Source organism: Diceros bicornis, chromosome 7 (genome assembly GCF_020826845.1).
Source record: "Diceros bicornis minor isolate mBicDic1 chromosome 7, mDicBic1.mat.cur, whole genome shotgun sequence".
Taxonomy (NCBI): Eukaryota; Metazoa; Chordata; class Mammalia; order Perissodactyla; family Rhinocerotidae; genus Diceros; species Diceros bicornis.
Window position 1 is genome coordinate 13,581,305 of NC_080746.1, and position 15,436 is coordinate 13,596,740.

The 15,436-nt window shown below is 38.5% G+C and overlaps 1 protein-coding gene across 1 annotated transcript; it reads left to right on the forward strand.

Annotated features, from left to right (window-relative positions):
• The first annotated feature begins 3,659 nt into the window (after nucleotides 1-3,659).
• On the forward strand, nucleotides 3,660-4,607 carry LOC131407881 (olfactory receptor 6M1-like). Its single transcript, XM_058544481.1, has one exon. The coding sequence runs from the start codon at nucleotides 3,660-3,662 to the stop codon at nucleotides 4,605-4,607; it is 948 nt and encodes a 315-aa protein (XP_058400464.1).
• The last annotated feature ends 10,829 nt before the right edge of the window (nucleotides 4,608-15,436 follow it).

Below are 15,436 nucleotides of genomic sequence, written 5' to 3' on the forward strand. Positions count from 1 at the left end.
ACATAGTATGTGTTAATGTTTTTAAGTCTTTCATGGGTGTTTGACAAGGATGTATATTCTCTACTATTTGAATACAGAATTTCATAAAAGCCCATTATATCAAGTTTTTTACTGTGCTGTTCATATTATCTGTATGTTTCCTGACTTTTTGAGAGTTTTATTGAAATCTTCCGCTATGATGATACTTTCATCTTATAGTTCTATAATTTTTTTCTTTATATGAAGCTGTTTATTAGATATACAGTCACGCCTCACTTAACAACAGGGATACCTTCTGAGAAATGCGTCGTTAGGCAATTTTGTCCTTGTACGAACATCATAGCACGCACTTACACAAACCTAGATGGTATAGCCTACTATACACCTAGGCTATACGGTACTAATCTTATAGGATCATGTTGCATATGCTGTCCTTCATTGACTGAAACGTTGTTATGTGGCACATGACTGTATATGTGTTTACAATTGTAATAAGTTCATGAGGAATTAAAAAATATTTTATCATAAAGTGGCCCTCTCAAGCCCTAATGATGCTTTTTGTCTTAATGTCTATTTTGCCAATTATTAATATAGCCTCATTAACTTTCTTTAGAGTTAGTATATGTCTGAAATATCTGTTTTTTATCCTTTTATTTTCAATTTTTTCACGTTCTCAGATTTTATGTGTGTCTCTTGTAAATAGAATACAGCTGGAATATTTTTGTGTGTGTGTGAGGAAGATCAGCCCTGAGCTAACATCTGCCAATCCTCCTCTTTTTTTGCTGAAGAAGACTGGCCCTGGGCTAACATCCATGCCCATCTTCCTCCACTTTATATGGGACAGCGCCACAGCATAGCTTGACAAGCGGTGCGTCAGTGTGTGCCCAGGATCCCAACCAGTGAACCCTGGGCCGCTGCAGCGGAGCACGCGCACTTAACCACTTGCGCCACCAGCCGGCCCCATGGAATATTTTTTAGTATAATATTACAACATCTGTCTTTTAACTAAGGAATTTAGTCCATTTTTCTTTATTAAAATTGATATATTCAGGGGCCGGCCCGGTGGCGCAAGCGGTTAAGTGCGCGCGCTCCGCTGCGGCGGCCCGGGGTTCGCTGGTTCGGATCCCGGGCGCGCACCGACGCACTGCTTGGTAAGCCGTTCTGTGGCGGCGTCCCATATAAAGTGGAGGAAGATAGGCACAGATGTTAGCCCAGGGCCGTCTTCCTCAGCAAAAAAAGAGGAGGATTGGCGGATGTTAGCTCAGGGCTGATCTCCTCACAAAAAAAAAAAAAAAAATTGATATATTCAAACTGGTTTCTACATCTTATTTTTAATTTTCATTTGTCCACATTTTCTGTTTCTTTTTCCATATTTTTTTCTTTTTTTTGTAACTGACTATTTTGACTGTGGTGTTTATTTACATTTCTGTTATAGTTGAGTTTTGTTTTTCTTATATCACCTTTTCCTTTCTAAAGGTTGGAAATTATACTATACTTCTATTCCTTTACTGAGTACCCTAGAAAATTTTATCAGGTTTATTTAACTCAAAATCTAAAATGAAAAAATATTTCATCCCCTTGCAAATGGTACAAGAAGATTTTAGCTCTAATTTTCCCTCTCCACATTTACATCCTATTGTCATCCATATGCCAATTCTAGCTTAACTTCACAAAGTCAACACTGTTATTTCTTTTGACAAAGAATTTTTATTTAGATTTATGTATGTTTACCATTTTATTTATTTATTATTCCTTTTTACATTTTAAACTATCTCAAGATTATTTTCTTTATTTTTGAATTATATTATTTAGAAACTGCTTTACAATTTGTCCCTTGGTAGTAAATTCTTGAAGTTTTTATCTGTAGTATATTTATTTTACAATGGAAGATACTCTTATCAGATGAATTGGCAGTTATTTTCTCAGCACACTTTAAAGATATTATTTAACTAATTTTTGGCTTCCTTTGCTGCTGTTGAGAAGCCAATAGTCGTTTGAACTACTCTTCCCTTATAAGTGATCTACCCTTTCTCTCCGGCTATTTTTCATATCCTCTCTTTGGTGTTCTGAATCTATTTCTCTTTAAATACTGTCCCACCCTCACTTCCTCTATTCTATCCTTCAGGACACAAGCTACATACATAAACGTTCCCATTCTCTTTTCCATTTCTTTGAACATTCTTTCATATTTTCAATATCTCTCTCTCTCTGCTTCATTAAAGATAAATTCTTTTGATAGATCTTCCTATTTACTAATTCTGTTTTAAATATCTAATCCATTGTTTATTCCAACTCAACTCACTTAAATAACTGAGTTGTTACTTCAATAATCTTTTTTTTTAATTCTGTAAGTTCCATTGAGTCTTTTTAAAAGTCAATTTGCTGGTTTTTAAAAGTCCTGATTTTTGTTGCGGCATTCTCACTTTTAGAATTGCATCCTTTATTTCTTTAAATGCTTCATACCTGAGTACACTATATGCTAAATCTGACAATTCCAAAGTCTGTTGTCCTTGTGCTAAATCTCCTGTTCTATTAGTTCTTTTTTCTGCCAACTCTCATTTATAGTGATATACTTGCTGCTGTGTTTGGAAATCTTTGTCTGAAAGGCATTTGCTTCTTAATATCTACTAGTTCTTGGGGTCTAACAGGAAACTTTTCCTCTGGAAGGGATTTGCTTCTCCTCCTGCTGCTTGCCAAGGGGCATGCCTCACCCAGGGACACTTCACCCTCTCAAAGATTTTTGGTTCAGAGAGAAAGTCTCAGGATTCACTTTCCAGCTTTGCTGATGTTCCAGTGATGGCTGTCCCATAGCAATATCCCTGTAGCAATATGATCACAGGGTAACCTGTTCCTCACAGACGCCTGTTAGTATATGCAAAATCTTCTGCTTTGGTTCTCTCCTCCTTCAATTCTGTCATTCTCTCACCAATTCTCTGTCTCAGCTGATTCAGTCCCAGCCATCCTGGCCTTGGCTACTAGATGTTTGTGCTTCAACACCAGTCACTGAAGGTCTGACACCTGATTGCCTTGGGCTCAGCCCCGAGTACTCTGAGCTCAGCTCATGTTGATTTCTTTGTGTGTTGTTTAGGAAGCGGATCCAGACACCTCTCCTAAATTTTGTTGCAACCAGCAATGTCTCAAAGAGTGTGAACTATCCAGTTCTTGTTGTAGGTTACTGAGAACGTTCAGATATGATTGCTAGTCAATCTTGATACAGGAATGAAAATAGAATTTCTGTCTAATGGCTTCTCTTCCTTCAATAAAGTATGACGTGAGGTTATCAGCTAGGATATCCATGTCATTAACGCTTAAAATATTGGATAAAATAACTTGAATAATTTTCAGTTAATTATATACTTCAGTTAGTTTAAATGTATTTGGATTCAAGGAAGGAAATAAAGAGAAAAGAAATATATAAATCTAATAGAAATCAAAAAGTTAGAGTTTAAAGGGACCACAGAGATTTTTTTTTCCTGCCTATCAATTATACAGATGACAGCTGAGGCCTAGTGAGCTAATTTGATTTGCCCAAGGCCACATACCAGAGTCACAGACAGGACTAGAACCCCTCCCTCTTGACTGTTCTCTCTATTCTATATTTAGCAAGATCATAGAAAATTTGAAAGATATCTTAAATTGTTCTAATTTTCTTTGTTTATTTCTTTACCCCTCAAGTAGAAATGGCCCTGAGAAATCAGACCACTGTGATTGAATTCACCTTGATCTCCTTTCCCGTTATTCAGGAGCTTCAGATCCTGCTGTTTGTCATTCTTCTGCTGGTTTATATGCTCACCATAACAGGAAACTTTGTCATTATTTCCTTAATATGGACCGATAATCGTCTCCAAACACCGATGTACTTCTTCCTCAGTAATCTGTCATTTTTGGATATTTTGTTCACAACTACTATTGCCCCAAAGTTGCTAGCTTGCCTGTTAGGAGAGAAGAAAACCATATCTTTTGCTGGTTGCATCATCCAAATATATTTCTACTTCTTTCTTGGGACAATGGAGTTTATCCTCCTGGCAGTGATGTCCTTTGACCGCTACGTGGCCATCTGTTACCCCCTGCGCTACACCATCGTCATGAAGAGCAGAGTATGTTTCCTGCTGGTTCTGGGCTGTTGGGTGGGGGCCTTCCTGTCAGTGCTCTGCCCAATTATTGTGGTGTCCAGATTGCCATACTGCACTGAAGAAATTAGTCATTTCTTCTGTGACATTGCTCCTTTACTTCAGGTGGCCTGTGTTGATACTCATCTCATTGAGATGATAAACTTCTTCTTATCTTCCCTTGTGGTCCTGACTTCGCTGGTGCTCACCATCGTCTCCTATACCTACCTCATTTCTACCATCCTGCGCATCCCCTCAGCCCAAGGACGTCAGAAAGCCTTTTCCACCTGTGCAAGTCACATCACTGTCATCTCCATTGCCTATGGCAGCTCCATCTTCACGTACGTGAGGCCCAACCAGAGCTATTCACTGGACTTTGACAAAGTGACAGCTGTCCTCACTACAGTAGTGACCCCTCTTCTTAACCCCTTCATTTACAGCTTGAGGAATGAAAAGGTAAAGGAAGTCCTGAGAGATTCAATTAACAAGATAGTTCCACCACATTCCAAAGGAACATGACGCTAAGTAATTTCAGGACATGTAAGCTATGCTTCCTCTATGTGACACCTCGCTCTGTGTGTAAGTAACACAGAACTGTGACTGAAGTCTAACAATATGTAGGCAGGATGAATAAGCATCACACACCATCAATAGTTAAATATTATAACCTTTTGATGAAAAACCAGAAGATAATAAGCATTCTACAGCCTCTCAGCCTTTGAAATATTTGCATATAGTATATAGGATGGTGCAAACACTCCAGACCCTGAGTCATAAGAGCTAATGTCTAATATTTGTTCATGCACTGACTTCAAGGGACTTAGATTAGTTATGTTAATTCTCTAAGCTTCCACTTGCTCATCTATAAAATGGTGGTAGGAATTTCTACTCTGTTTATCTTACAGGGCACTTGTGGCCATAAAATGAGATCATTTGTATAAAAGTAACATTGTTATCACTTGGGGGGACTGTTAGAGTAGAAAGTAGGAAGCTTTCATCAGCCCTGAGAAGCTTCCCCTTTGATGATCTTGACTATATTAAGAGGCAAGATTTTTAATCCCGCTAACCAATATGGCAAAGAAACAAGTTTAAGAGACTAATGAATGGGAAGACTATCAAATGCTGCTTCTAGGAAAAAGGTCCATCCTGACTCAAGTCAGGTATATGCCTGCTGCAGCACTCAGAGCCTTAGGTTATCTTTTTCTTTACCTGGTTCAATTAAATATTTTATTTGAGTTAATAACTTTCCTTGTTCTGACTCTAAGTTCACCAAGCACTTTTATACCTACTTTTGCCTTCCCATCTGGCTTGCCAATTTGGAGAAGGTATTCTGGCCAAAGCAAAGGTTGTTTAGCCATCTAGTACTGTCTTTGGTACTGTAAATTAATTACTATTATATTTTGATTAATGTGAATCTGATATCTGATTCAATGTGATAACAAATAGAAATGTGATGAATTTATTAATGTAATATGACCCTATAAAGAATATATCTAGAAAGCAGGATCACCTTTTAAAGATATTATCATTTCCTGTAACTACATGCATAGCTCTTTTCTTCAAACTTTTCTGTTCTGCTGAGTCTTTATTGGTCAGGAAGAGAAACTGGGCAGTGTGCCCAGTGTAGCCAGGAAGGGAGAGGAAGGCGAAGACTGTTAGGAAGTAAGATTATAAGAAGAGATGTAACCATGGAAGGTCTGACCCTGTTGCTGAGTACCTTAGAGGATAAGAAAGCCTGAGCTTTTCAACAACTAAATACAATCTTAAGAACTGAAGCAGGATTCAGCCCAAAGAAGGGAAGCATCACATTGCCACTGTAAGGAGAAGTGCAATAACATATAAGAAATAAAGCAACTCCTGACATGCAGAACTGATCTGATGTTCACAGATAGGTCTCAATGTTGTCATAAACTGATATGATGCTCACAGATAAGTCATGCTTTTCCCTGTTGGCCGTAAACAATTTCACAGAATATCCATTTCAGACAAAGTCACTGTGCAACGCAGAATACCAAACATCCTCCTTTCTTGCAGAATTGAATGGCTGCTACCTCTTTACCAATTACAGCTTTATTTCACTCCGTCTACCCTCACCACAGACAAGATGTACTGAGATACCCAATCATAGAATTGCCACATCTTTCTGATAGCACCCGAACCAGCACAAGCCCTCGCTTCTTTAGATCCTCCCCAAAAACACCCAACCAAAGCCTAAATCCTATGATAGGTACACTGTCTTTCTGAGACATTCCATATTCTCCATAGTGTGGGTTCTCCCTCACTACAATGAATAAAAACCCAACTTTTCCAACTATAGATATGTTCCAGGTAGCTTTTGGCATAAAGGCAATGACCCATAGCAGGACGTAAGGCCCTGATGAAAGGCAGAACAAGCCTTAAAGCCCCTGAATCCAGTTCACAGGATATCTGAGAAACCCAAAAATAAGGAAAAGTAGACAAAAACACAGAATGATGTAAAAAAGAACCATAAAAATGACCAAGAATCTGCCTTGGGCTCTTCATCACCTGATGAGTCTAACAATCCCTAATGAGAAGGAATTGATGAATAAATAAGACCACTCATAAAATACAGATTATATTAATTATGTCTTTGCATTCCTAAATAAAAAGGATAAAAAGCTGTGTTTTGTTTACCCATAAAATTGGTTTTGTTATCTCAGTTATCAATAATACCTATGTTATTAAATCCTTGGGTTAAAGAACTCCATTCAGGTGTTGTTCATGCAAAACATCTAAACATAGTGGGCATGGCCAATATTTGTTGATGAGTTTGGTGTCAAAGGCCCGTGAGGGCAGCGGTTATGGAAACACTTGTAACCCAGCTGGTATGAAAAGAAAAGAGAATGGCCCAATAAGGAATTGCAGATAAATCTGTCTGTGCAATATTTTGTAATCAGAAAAGCCCTATTTTGATTACTTCTTCCTCAAATTCTATTTTGATTTTTATTTTTCCCTTGGAACTGCCCATTTTTTAAATCCTATTGTCTTTTGCTTGCAGGTCCAGACCCTACACCCGAAGAGATCTGTTTGAATTCATTGATGAATCCGGTTTACAAAACTGCTCTCATTTACTAGATGTTCTTACGCAATTTTGTGATAGTTGGAAAATATTAAGTTATCTAAGTCCTTGCCAGTTATCAAATCAATGTCTGACTTCTTGAATGTTTTTTCCCTCTATGATTTCCCCCCAGTTTTCACCCTTCTCACTATAGGTCTGAGAGAGCTGACTGTCAGACTATGACCCAAAATCTCTTGCAAAACAGTTCTTTAAACATAAGCTTCTATCCTATACACTAAAAGGCTAAGTTGAAATTGTTTATGTTAATACTTTTTTTTCTACTCATGTACATGGTTTTGAGATCCTGGTAAAGATTGGATTCAAGCAGCAGTACCTGAGTTCAGCCAAGCATTCTAAAATGTTCAGGATGGTCATATTTATTTTGAGAAGACCTCCATCCCATTCAGCTTATACAGTGGCGGCCTGGAAGAAAGGGAAAGTCATGTTCAAATGAGAAGTGGAAGGTTCCTTCACTTGTATACAAAAGAAAGCCTACAAAGGTAAATAGGAAACTAAATATTTAGAAAAGAGATTTTCAAAACTTCTTAATTCATTCATACTTACCTCTCACTTGAAAATTTTTCAAAGCCTGAAAGAAAATACTCCAAATAGTAAATACTAATTAATTTGCGTGATGGCTTAGGGGACATTTTCTTTAACACCCTACTGCTCTTCACTTCCTACATTTCCTGTGCCAAAATGAATAAATTTTAATCTTAAAAAAAACATAATAGGAATATTTTAAAGAGGTTAAATTTATTTCTATACTGAGGCATAGGTACCTAACTAAGAAGTGAATCTCTTATTTGGTATATAAACATGAAAGTATTTTATTCAATCTGTTTTAAACTCACATAGTTTAAGCCTTATATTTGATGTCCATTTTAAGAGTAAGAATAGATATATAAAACTTCCATTTTTTAAAAAACCCAACAAATTTTTGCTTTATTATTATGGTTAAATGCCCTAAGGAATTCAGTTTAAGTTCAAAGTTTGAAAATTAATCCTGAGGGAAATGTATTGAGCTAAAGTGAACTGATTGCAACATTTCCTATTTTCGGAATATCTCCACCTGCAGCAAGTTAGTTATGAAGTTCCTAAGTGGTCGTAGTAACTAAAGGATAAAATAATTAATCTGGGACTCTAGATCCCATAGCCAATACAAATAAATCATAGCTTTGGAGTAGAATTGAAATTAATATAAAAGTCATAAACTAATCCACCATCAAAGGATAATTAACATGACATTCAGGGTGCCACCTCAAGTGAGAATTCTGTACATTTTTGAAAGTATATATTATTTGTGATTATTTATGATGCACAACCTGATATATTTTAGTGCCATGTACAAAGTAGCACTTCAAGAGAGAATCTGAAGCTACATTATACGCTGTCCCTTTAACCAAGAATTTCTAAATAATTTTAAAAGCCACTGAAAGCTTTACAAGGGTAAATATTTACCCATGGTCATGCATGTCAGAAACTGGTATAAATCATAGACTCCTTCCTCAGTGCCCAAGATGATTGGTCAGACACTTTCTTCTGCTTCCTGTCTTTCAAGTCAGTTTTCTTCTCCTCATCCTTCTTTTTTGTTTTTTTTTTTTAATTTTTTGCTTATTGCAGTAACATTGGTTTATAATATTGTATAAATTTCAGGTGTACATCATTATACTTCTATTTCTGCATAGATTACATCATGTTCACCAGCCAAATACTAATTACAACCCATCACCACACACATGTGCCAAATTATCCCTTTCGCCCTCTTGCCTCCCCCCTTCCCCTCTGGTAACCACCAGTCCAGTCTCTGTCTCTATGTGTTTGTTTATTATTGTTATTATCTACCACCTAATGAAGGAAATCATGCGGTATTTGACCTTCTCCCTCTGACTTATTTCACTTTGCATAATACCCTCAATGTCCATCCATGTTGTCACAAATGGCTGGATTTCATCATTTCTTATGGCTGAGTAGTATTCCATTGTGTATATATACCACATCTTCTTTATCCATTCCTCCCTTGATGGGCACTTAGGTTGCTTCCAAGTCTTGGCTATTGTGAATAACGCTGCAGTGAACACAGGGGTGCATGTATCTTATGCATTGATGTTTTCAAGTTCTTTGGATAAATACCCAGCAGTGGAAGAGCTGGATCATATGGTAGTTCTATCCTTGATTTTTTGAGGAATCTCCATACTGTTTTCCATAGTGGCTGCACCAGTGTGCACTCCCACCAGCAGTATATGAGAGTTCCCTTCTCTCCACATCCTCTCCAACACATGTTGTTTCCTGTCTTGTTAATCATAGCCATTCTGACGGGCGTGAGATGGTATTTCATTGTAGTTTTGATTTGCGTTTCCCTGATAGTTAGTGATTTTGAACATCTTTTCATGTGTCTGTTGGCCATCTGTATATCGTCTTTGGAGAAATGTCTGTTCAGGTCTTTTGCCCAGTTTTTGATTGGGTTATTAGTTTTTTTGTTGTTGAGATGCATCAGTTCTTTGTATATTTTGGAGATTAAGCCCTTATCAGATGTATGGTTTGCAAATATCTTCTCCCAATTGTTAGGTTGTCTTTTCGTTTTGTTGATGGTTTCCTTTGCTGTGCAGAAGCTTTTTAGTTTGATGTAGTCCCATTTGTTTACTTTTCTGTTGTTTCTCTTGCCCGGTCAGACATGGTGTTTGAACATATGTTGCTAAGCCCGATGTCGAAGAGCGTACTATCTATGTTTTCTTCTAGAAGTTTCATAGTTTGAGGTCTTACAATCAAGTCTTTAAACCATTTGGAGTCAATTTTTGTGTATGGTGTAAGGTAAGGGTCTACTTTCATTTTTTTGCATATGGCTATCCAGTTTTCCCAACACTATTTGTTGAAGAGACTTTCTTTTCCCCATTGTATGTTCTGGGCTCCTTTGTCAAAGATTAGCTGTCCATAGATGTGTGGGTTTATTTCTGGGCTTTCGATTCTATTCCATTGATCTGTGTGGCCATTTTTGTGCCAGTACCATGTTGTTTTGGTTCCTATAGCTTTGTAGTATATTTTGAAATCAGGGAGTGTGATACCTCCAGCTTTGTTGGTTTTTCTCAGGATTCCTTTAGCTATTCGGTGTCTTTTGTTGTTCCACATAAATTTTAGGATTCTTTGTTCTATTTCTGTGAAAAATGTTGTTGGAACTTTGATAGGGATTGTACTGAATCTATAGATTGCTTTAGGAAGTATGGACATCTTAACTATGTTAATTTTTCCAATCCAAGAGCACGGAATATCTTTCCATTTCTTTGTGTCTTCTTCAATTTCTTTCAGCAATGTTTTATAGTTTTCGTGTACAGATCTTTCACCTCTTTGGTTAAGTTTATTCCTAGGTATTTTGTTCTCTTTGTTGCAATTGTAAATGGGATTGTATTCTTAATTTCTCTTTCTGCTACTTCGTTGTTAGTGTATAGAGATGCAACTGATTTTTGTATGTTGATTTTGTATCCTGCAACTTTACCGTATTCGTTTATTACTTCTAAAAGTTTTCTGGTGGATTCTTTAGGGTTTTCTATATATAAAATCATGTCATCTGCAAATAGTGACAGTTTCACTTCTTCCTTTCCAATTTGGATCCCTTTTATTTCTTTCTCTAGCCTGATTGCTCTGGCTAGGATTTCCAGTACTATGTTAAATAGGAGTGGTGACAGTGGGCATCCTTGTCTGGTTCCTGTTCTTAGAGGGATAGCTTTCAGTTTTTCACCATTGAGGATGATATTAGCTGTGGGTTTCTCATATATGGCCTTTATTATGTTGAGGTACTTTCCTTCTATACCCATTTTATTCAGAGTTTTTATCATAAATGGATGCTGTATCGTCAAATGCTTTCTCTGCATCTATTGAGATGATCATGTGATTTTTATTCTTCATTTTATTAATGTGGTGTATTATGTTGATTGATTTGGGAATGTTGAACCATCTGTGCATACCTGGAATAAATCCCACTTGATCATGGTGTATAATCTTTTTAACGTATTGTTGTATGCGATTTGCTAGTATTTTGTTGAGGATTTTTGCATCGATGTTCATCAGTGATATTGGCCTGTAATTTTCTTTTTTTGTGCTGTCCTTGTCTGGTTTTGGTATCAGGGTAATGTTGGCTTCGTAGAATGAGTTAGGGAGCATCCCCCCCTCCTCAATTTTTTGGAAGAGTTTGAGAAGGATAGGTATTAAGTCTTCTTTGAATGTTTGGTAGAATTCACCAGGGAAGCTGTCTGGTCCTGGACTTTTATTTTTGGGGAGGTTTTTGATTACTGTTTGGATCTCCTTACTGGTGATTGGTCTATTCAAATTCTCTACTTCTTCTTGATCCAGTTTTGGAAGGTTGTATGATTCAAAGAATTTATCTGTTTCTTCCAGGTTGTCCAATTGGTTGGCATATAGCTTTTCATAGTATTCTCTTATAATCTTTTGTATTTCTGAGGTGTCTGTTGTAATTTCTCCTCTTTCATTTCTGATTTTACTTATTTGTGCCTTCTCTCTTTTTCTCTTGGTGAGTCTAGCTAAATGTTTGTCAATTTTGTTTATCTTTTCAAAGAACCAGCAGTTGGTATTTTTAATTTTTTCTATTGTTTTTTTTAGTCTCTATTTCATTTATTTCTGCTCTGATTTTTATTATTTCCCTTCTTCTACTGATTTTGGGCTTTGTTTGTTCTTCTTTTTCCAGTTCCTTTAGGTGCATTGTTAGATTGTTTATTTGAGATTTTTCTTGTTTGTTGACATAGGCCTGTATTGCTATGAACTGCCCTCTTAGAACTGCTTTTGCTGTATCCCATAAATTCTGGCATGTCTTATTTTCATTTTCATTTGTCTCCAGGTATTTTTTGGTTTCTTCTTTGATTTCTTCATTGACCCAGTCGTTGTTCAGTAGCATTTTGTTTAATCTCCATGTATTGGTGGCTTTTCTGATTTTCTCCCTATAGTTGATTTCTAGTTTCATACCGTTGTGGTCAAAAAAGATGCTTGGTATTATTTCAATCTTCTTAAATTTATGGAGACTTGTTTTGTGGCCTAACGTGATCAATCCTGCAGAATGTTCCATGTGCATTTGAAAAGAACTTGTATTCTTCGGTTTTTGGATGGAATGCTCTGTATATATCAACTAGGTCCATTTGTTCTAGTGTGTCATTTAAGGCCAATGTTTCCTTATTGATCTTCTGTTTGGAAGATCTATCCGCTAGTGTAAGCGGAGTGTTAAAGTCACCTATTGTTATTGTGTTACTGTCTATTTCTGTTTTTATGTCTGTTAATAATTGCTTTATATATTTAGGTGCACCTACATTGCATGCGTAGATATTTACAAGTGTTATATCCTCTTGTTGGATTGTTCCCTTGATCATTATGTAATGCCCTTCTTTGTTTCTTTTTACAGTTTTTGTTTTAAAGTCTATTTTGTCTGATATTTGTACTGCTACCCCAGCTTTCTTTTTGTTGCCATTTGCATGGAGTATGTTTCTCCATCCCTTCACTTTCAGTTTGTGAGTGTCTTTAGGTCTGAAGTGTGTCTCTTGTATGCAGCATATATATGGGTCTTGTTTTTTTATCCAATCAGCCACCCTATGCTTTTTAATTGGGGCATTTAGTCCATTGATGTTTAAAGTAGCTACTGATAAGTATGTACTTACTGCCATTTTTTAACTTTTTTTTTCTCAGTGTTTTAGTAGTCCTTCTCTGTACCTTTCTCCTTCTATACAGAATTGATGGTCTCTTTAGTCTGACCTCTGTCTGAAAGCTCTACTCTTTAAGTTCCCTCCTCCCTCCTTTTATGTTTTTGATATCATATCTAACGTCTTTTTTGTGCATTTGCATCCATTACCCTCTTATCATGGAAATAGATAATTTTTCCTATTTGTGGTCTTCTCTTTTCCCCTTAAATCAGTCCCTTTAACATTTCTTGTAGCATTGGTTTCTTGGTGACAAACTCCTTTAATTTTTGCTTGTCTGGGAAATTTTTGATCTCTCCTTCCATTTTGAGTGATAACCTTGCTGGGTAGAGTATTCTTGGCTGTAGGTTTTTTCCTTTTAGCACTTTAAATATATCGTGCCACTCTCTTCTAGCCTGTAAGGTTTCTGCTGAGAAGTCAGCTGATAGCCGTATGGGGTTTCCTTTGTATGTAACTTGACTTTCTCTTGCGGCTTTTAGGATTCTCTCTTTATCTTTAATTCTGGACATTTTGATTATGATGAGTCTTGGTGTGGGACTCTTTGGGTTTATCTTGTTTAGGGCTCTCTGTGCTTCCTGTACCTGGATGTCTGTTTCCTTCCTTAGGTTAGGGAAGTTTTCACCTATTATTTCTTGAAATAGATTCTCTGCACCTTTGTCTTGCTCTTCTCCTTCCGGGACACCTATAATACGGATGTTAGTGTGCTTGATGTTGTCCCAGAGGTCCCTTGGACTGTCCTCACCCTTTTTAAGTTTTTTCTCTTTTACCTGTTCAGCTTGGGTAATTTCTTCTAGTCTTTCATCCAGCTCGCAGATCCGTTCTTCTGTATCCTCTACTCTGCTTTTGAGTCCCTCTAGTGAATTTTTTATTTCCGGTATTGTATTCTTCATTTCTGATTGGTTCTTTTTTATATCTTCCATTTCTTTGCTGACATTCTCACTGAGTTCATCTAGTCTTCTCCCCAGATCAGTGAGCATCCTTAACACTCTTTGTTTGAACTCTCTGTCAGGTAGGTTGCTCATCTCTATTTCACTTAGTTCCTTTTCTGGGGTTTTGTCCTGTTCCCTTAGTTGGAATGTATTCTTTTTCTCCTCATTTTGCCTCTTTCCCTGTGCTTGTGTCTGTGTGTTAGGTAGGTCAGCTACGTCTCCTGCTCTTGGATAGGTGACCTTATGTAAGTGATGGCTTATGAGGCATGCCATGTGCTTACCTCAGTTCTCAATGTTCCAGGGATGACCCCTATGTGGGCTACATGCGTCCTTCTGTTGTGGCCTGTTTGCTCTCCCTGTATGTGCCCAGGAAGGCCAAGTTATGCTCCTGGCCAGCTGTTGTAATGTTCAGCTGCTTGTAGTTGCTGTGGGCCCTTCAGTCTCTTTATCAGCTGTGGGGAGCCCCAGCACAGTTGGCTGCAAGTTCTAATACCACATTTGTGTTGCAGTATTTCTTTTAAGTGAGTAGGCCCCCAGCGTGGCAAGTTGTTAGGCTCAGGACCTCACAATTGCTATAAGCCTCCAGCCTTTAGGTCTCTTGTCGGCTCTCTGAGGATTGCAGCTGGGTGGGGCTGGCCTCAGACATGGGAGCACCCAGTTGTTTCAGGCTTTGGAATGTGGGGCAAACCCCCTATGTGTGTCTTTGAGAAGCACAAGTCTTCTGTAGCTGACAAGCCCTGCCGCCCACAGGTCCACACACACAGTCAACACAGTCCTGCCCCGTGTGCACACCCTGACCTCCCGAAGCCGACCCAGTCTCTCCACGGCGGCAGCCCCACACACTCCACCACCGCCCCACACTCTCCACCGGCTCCTTGTGCACGCCCTGCCCCACTGAAGTCAGTTCACTTGCCAGGCTGCAGAGAATCCAGTCACCAATCTATGCAGGCCCACAAGTTACCTGAGGGCATGTTGTTGGGTGGGGCAAGTCTCTAGGGTGGGCTGGCTGCCCTGGCTGAGCTGGATTAAATCAGTGCTCTAGTGGGTGGGGCAGACCCTGGGCTAGCAGGCCCCAGGGAGAACTCCAATGGCATCTGTGTCAGCAGGCCCACACCAGGCCACAACAATGGGCGCCGCCAATGTCCCAGTCCCTGGAGAGGTCTCACCTCTCACCGAGATGCACACAGGGCCTATTAGGTTAGTCTCTTTTCACCAAAGCACTGTGCATCTTTCTTTCTGGTGATTTTAGGTTGCTTTCTGAGACCGGTGAGTTTGCGCATGGGCCCTTTAAGAGCCGGTTTTAATGTCCTTGTGAACCAGCTTTTCTGGGGGTACTCCCTAATGTTTTAGTAGCATCAAAGTCAGATATTATGGCACTCATCTCGATTGTGCTGGGTCCACAAAATGCCCACAGCAGGGGCGCTCCCGGACTCAGGGTCCCGCTCCTCCAGGGAGGGCTGCGTACCTGTGGGCTGCTCCCGGGTGGCCGTGAAGCTGGCGGCTTGTGAAGGTGGCGTTTTTTCTCTCCAGAGGGGAGTTTCTTCCTCTTCCACCTCAATTAGGATTGTCCTTTGTTGCAGGAGTTCCTCTTATCCAGTTTTCAGTTCTGTCTCAGGGGTAATTTTTCCACGAATAGTTGTAAATTGG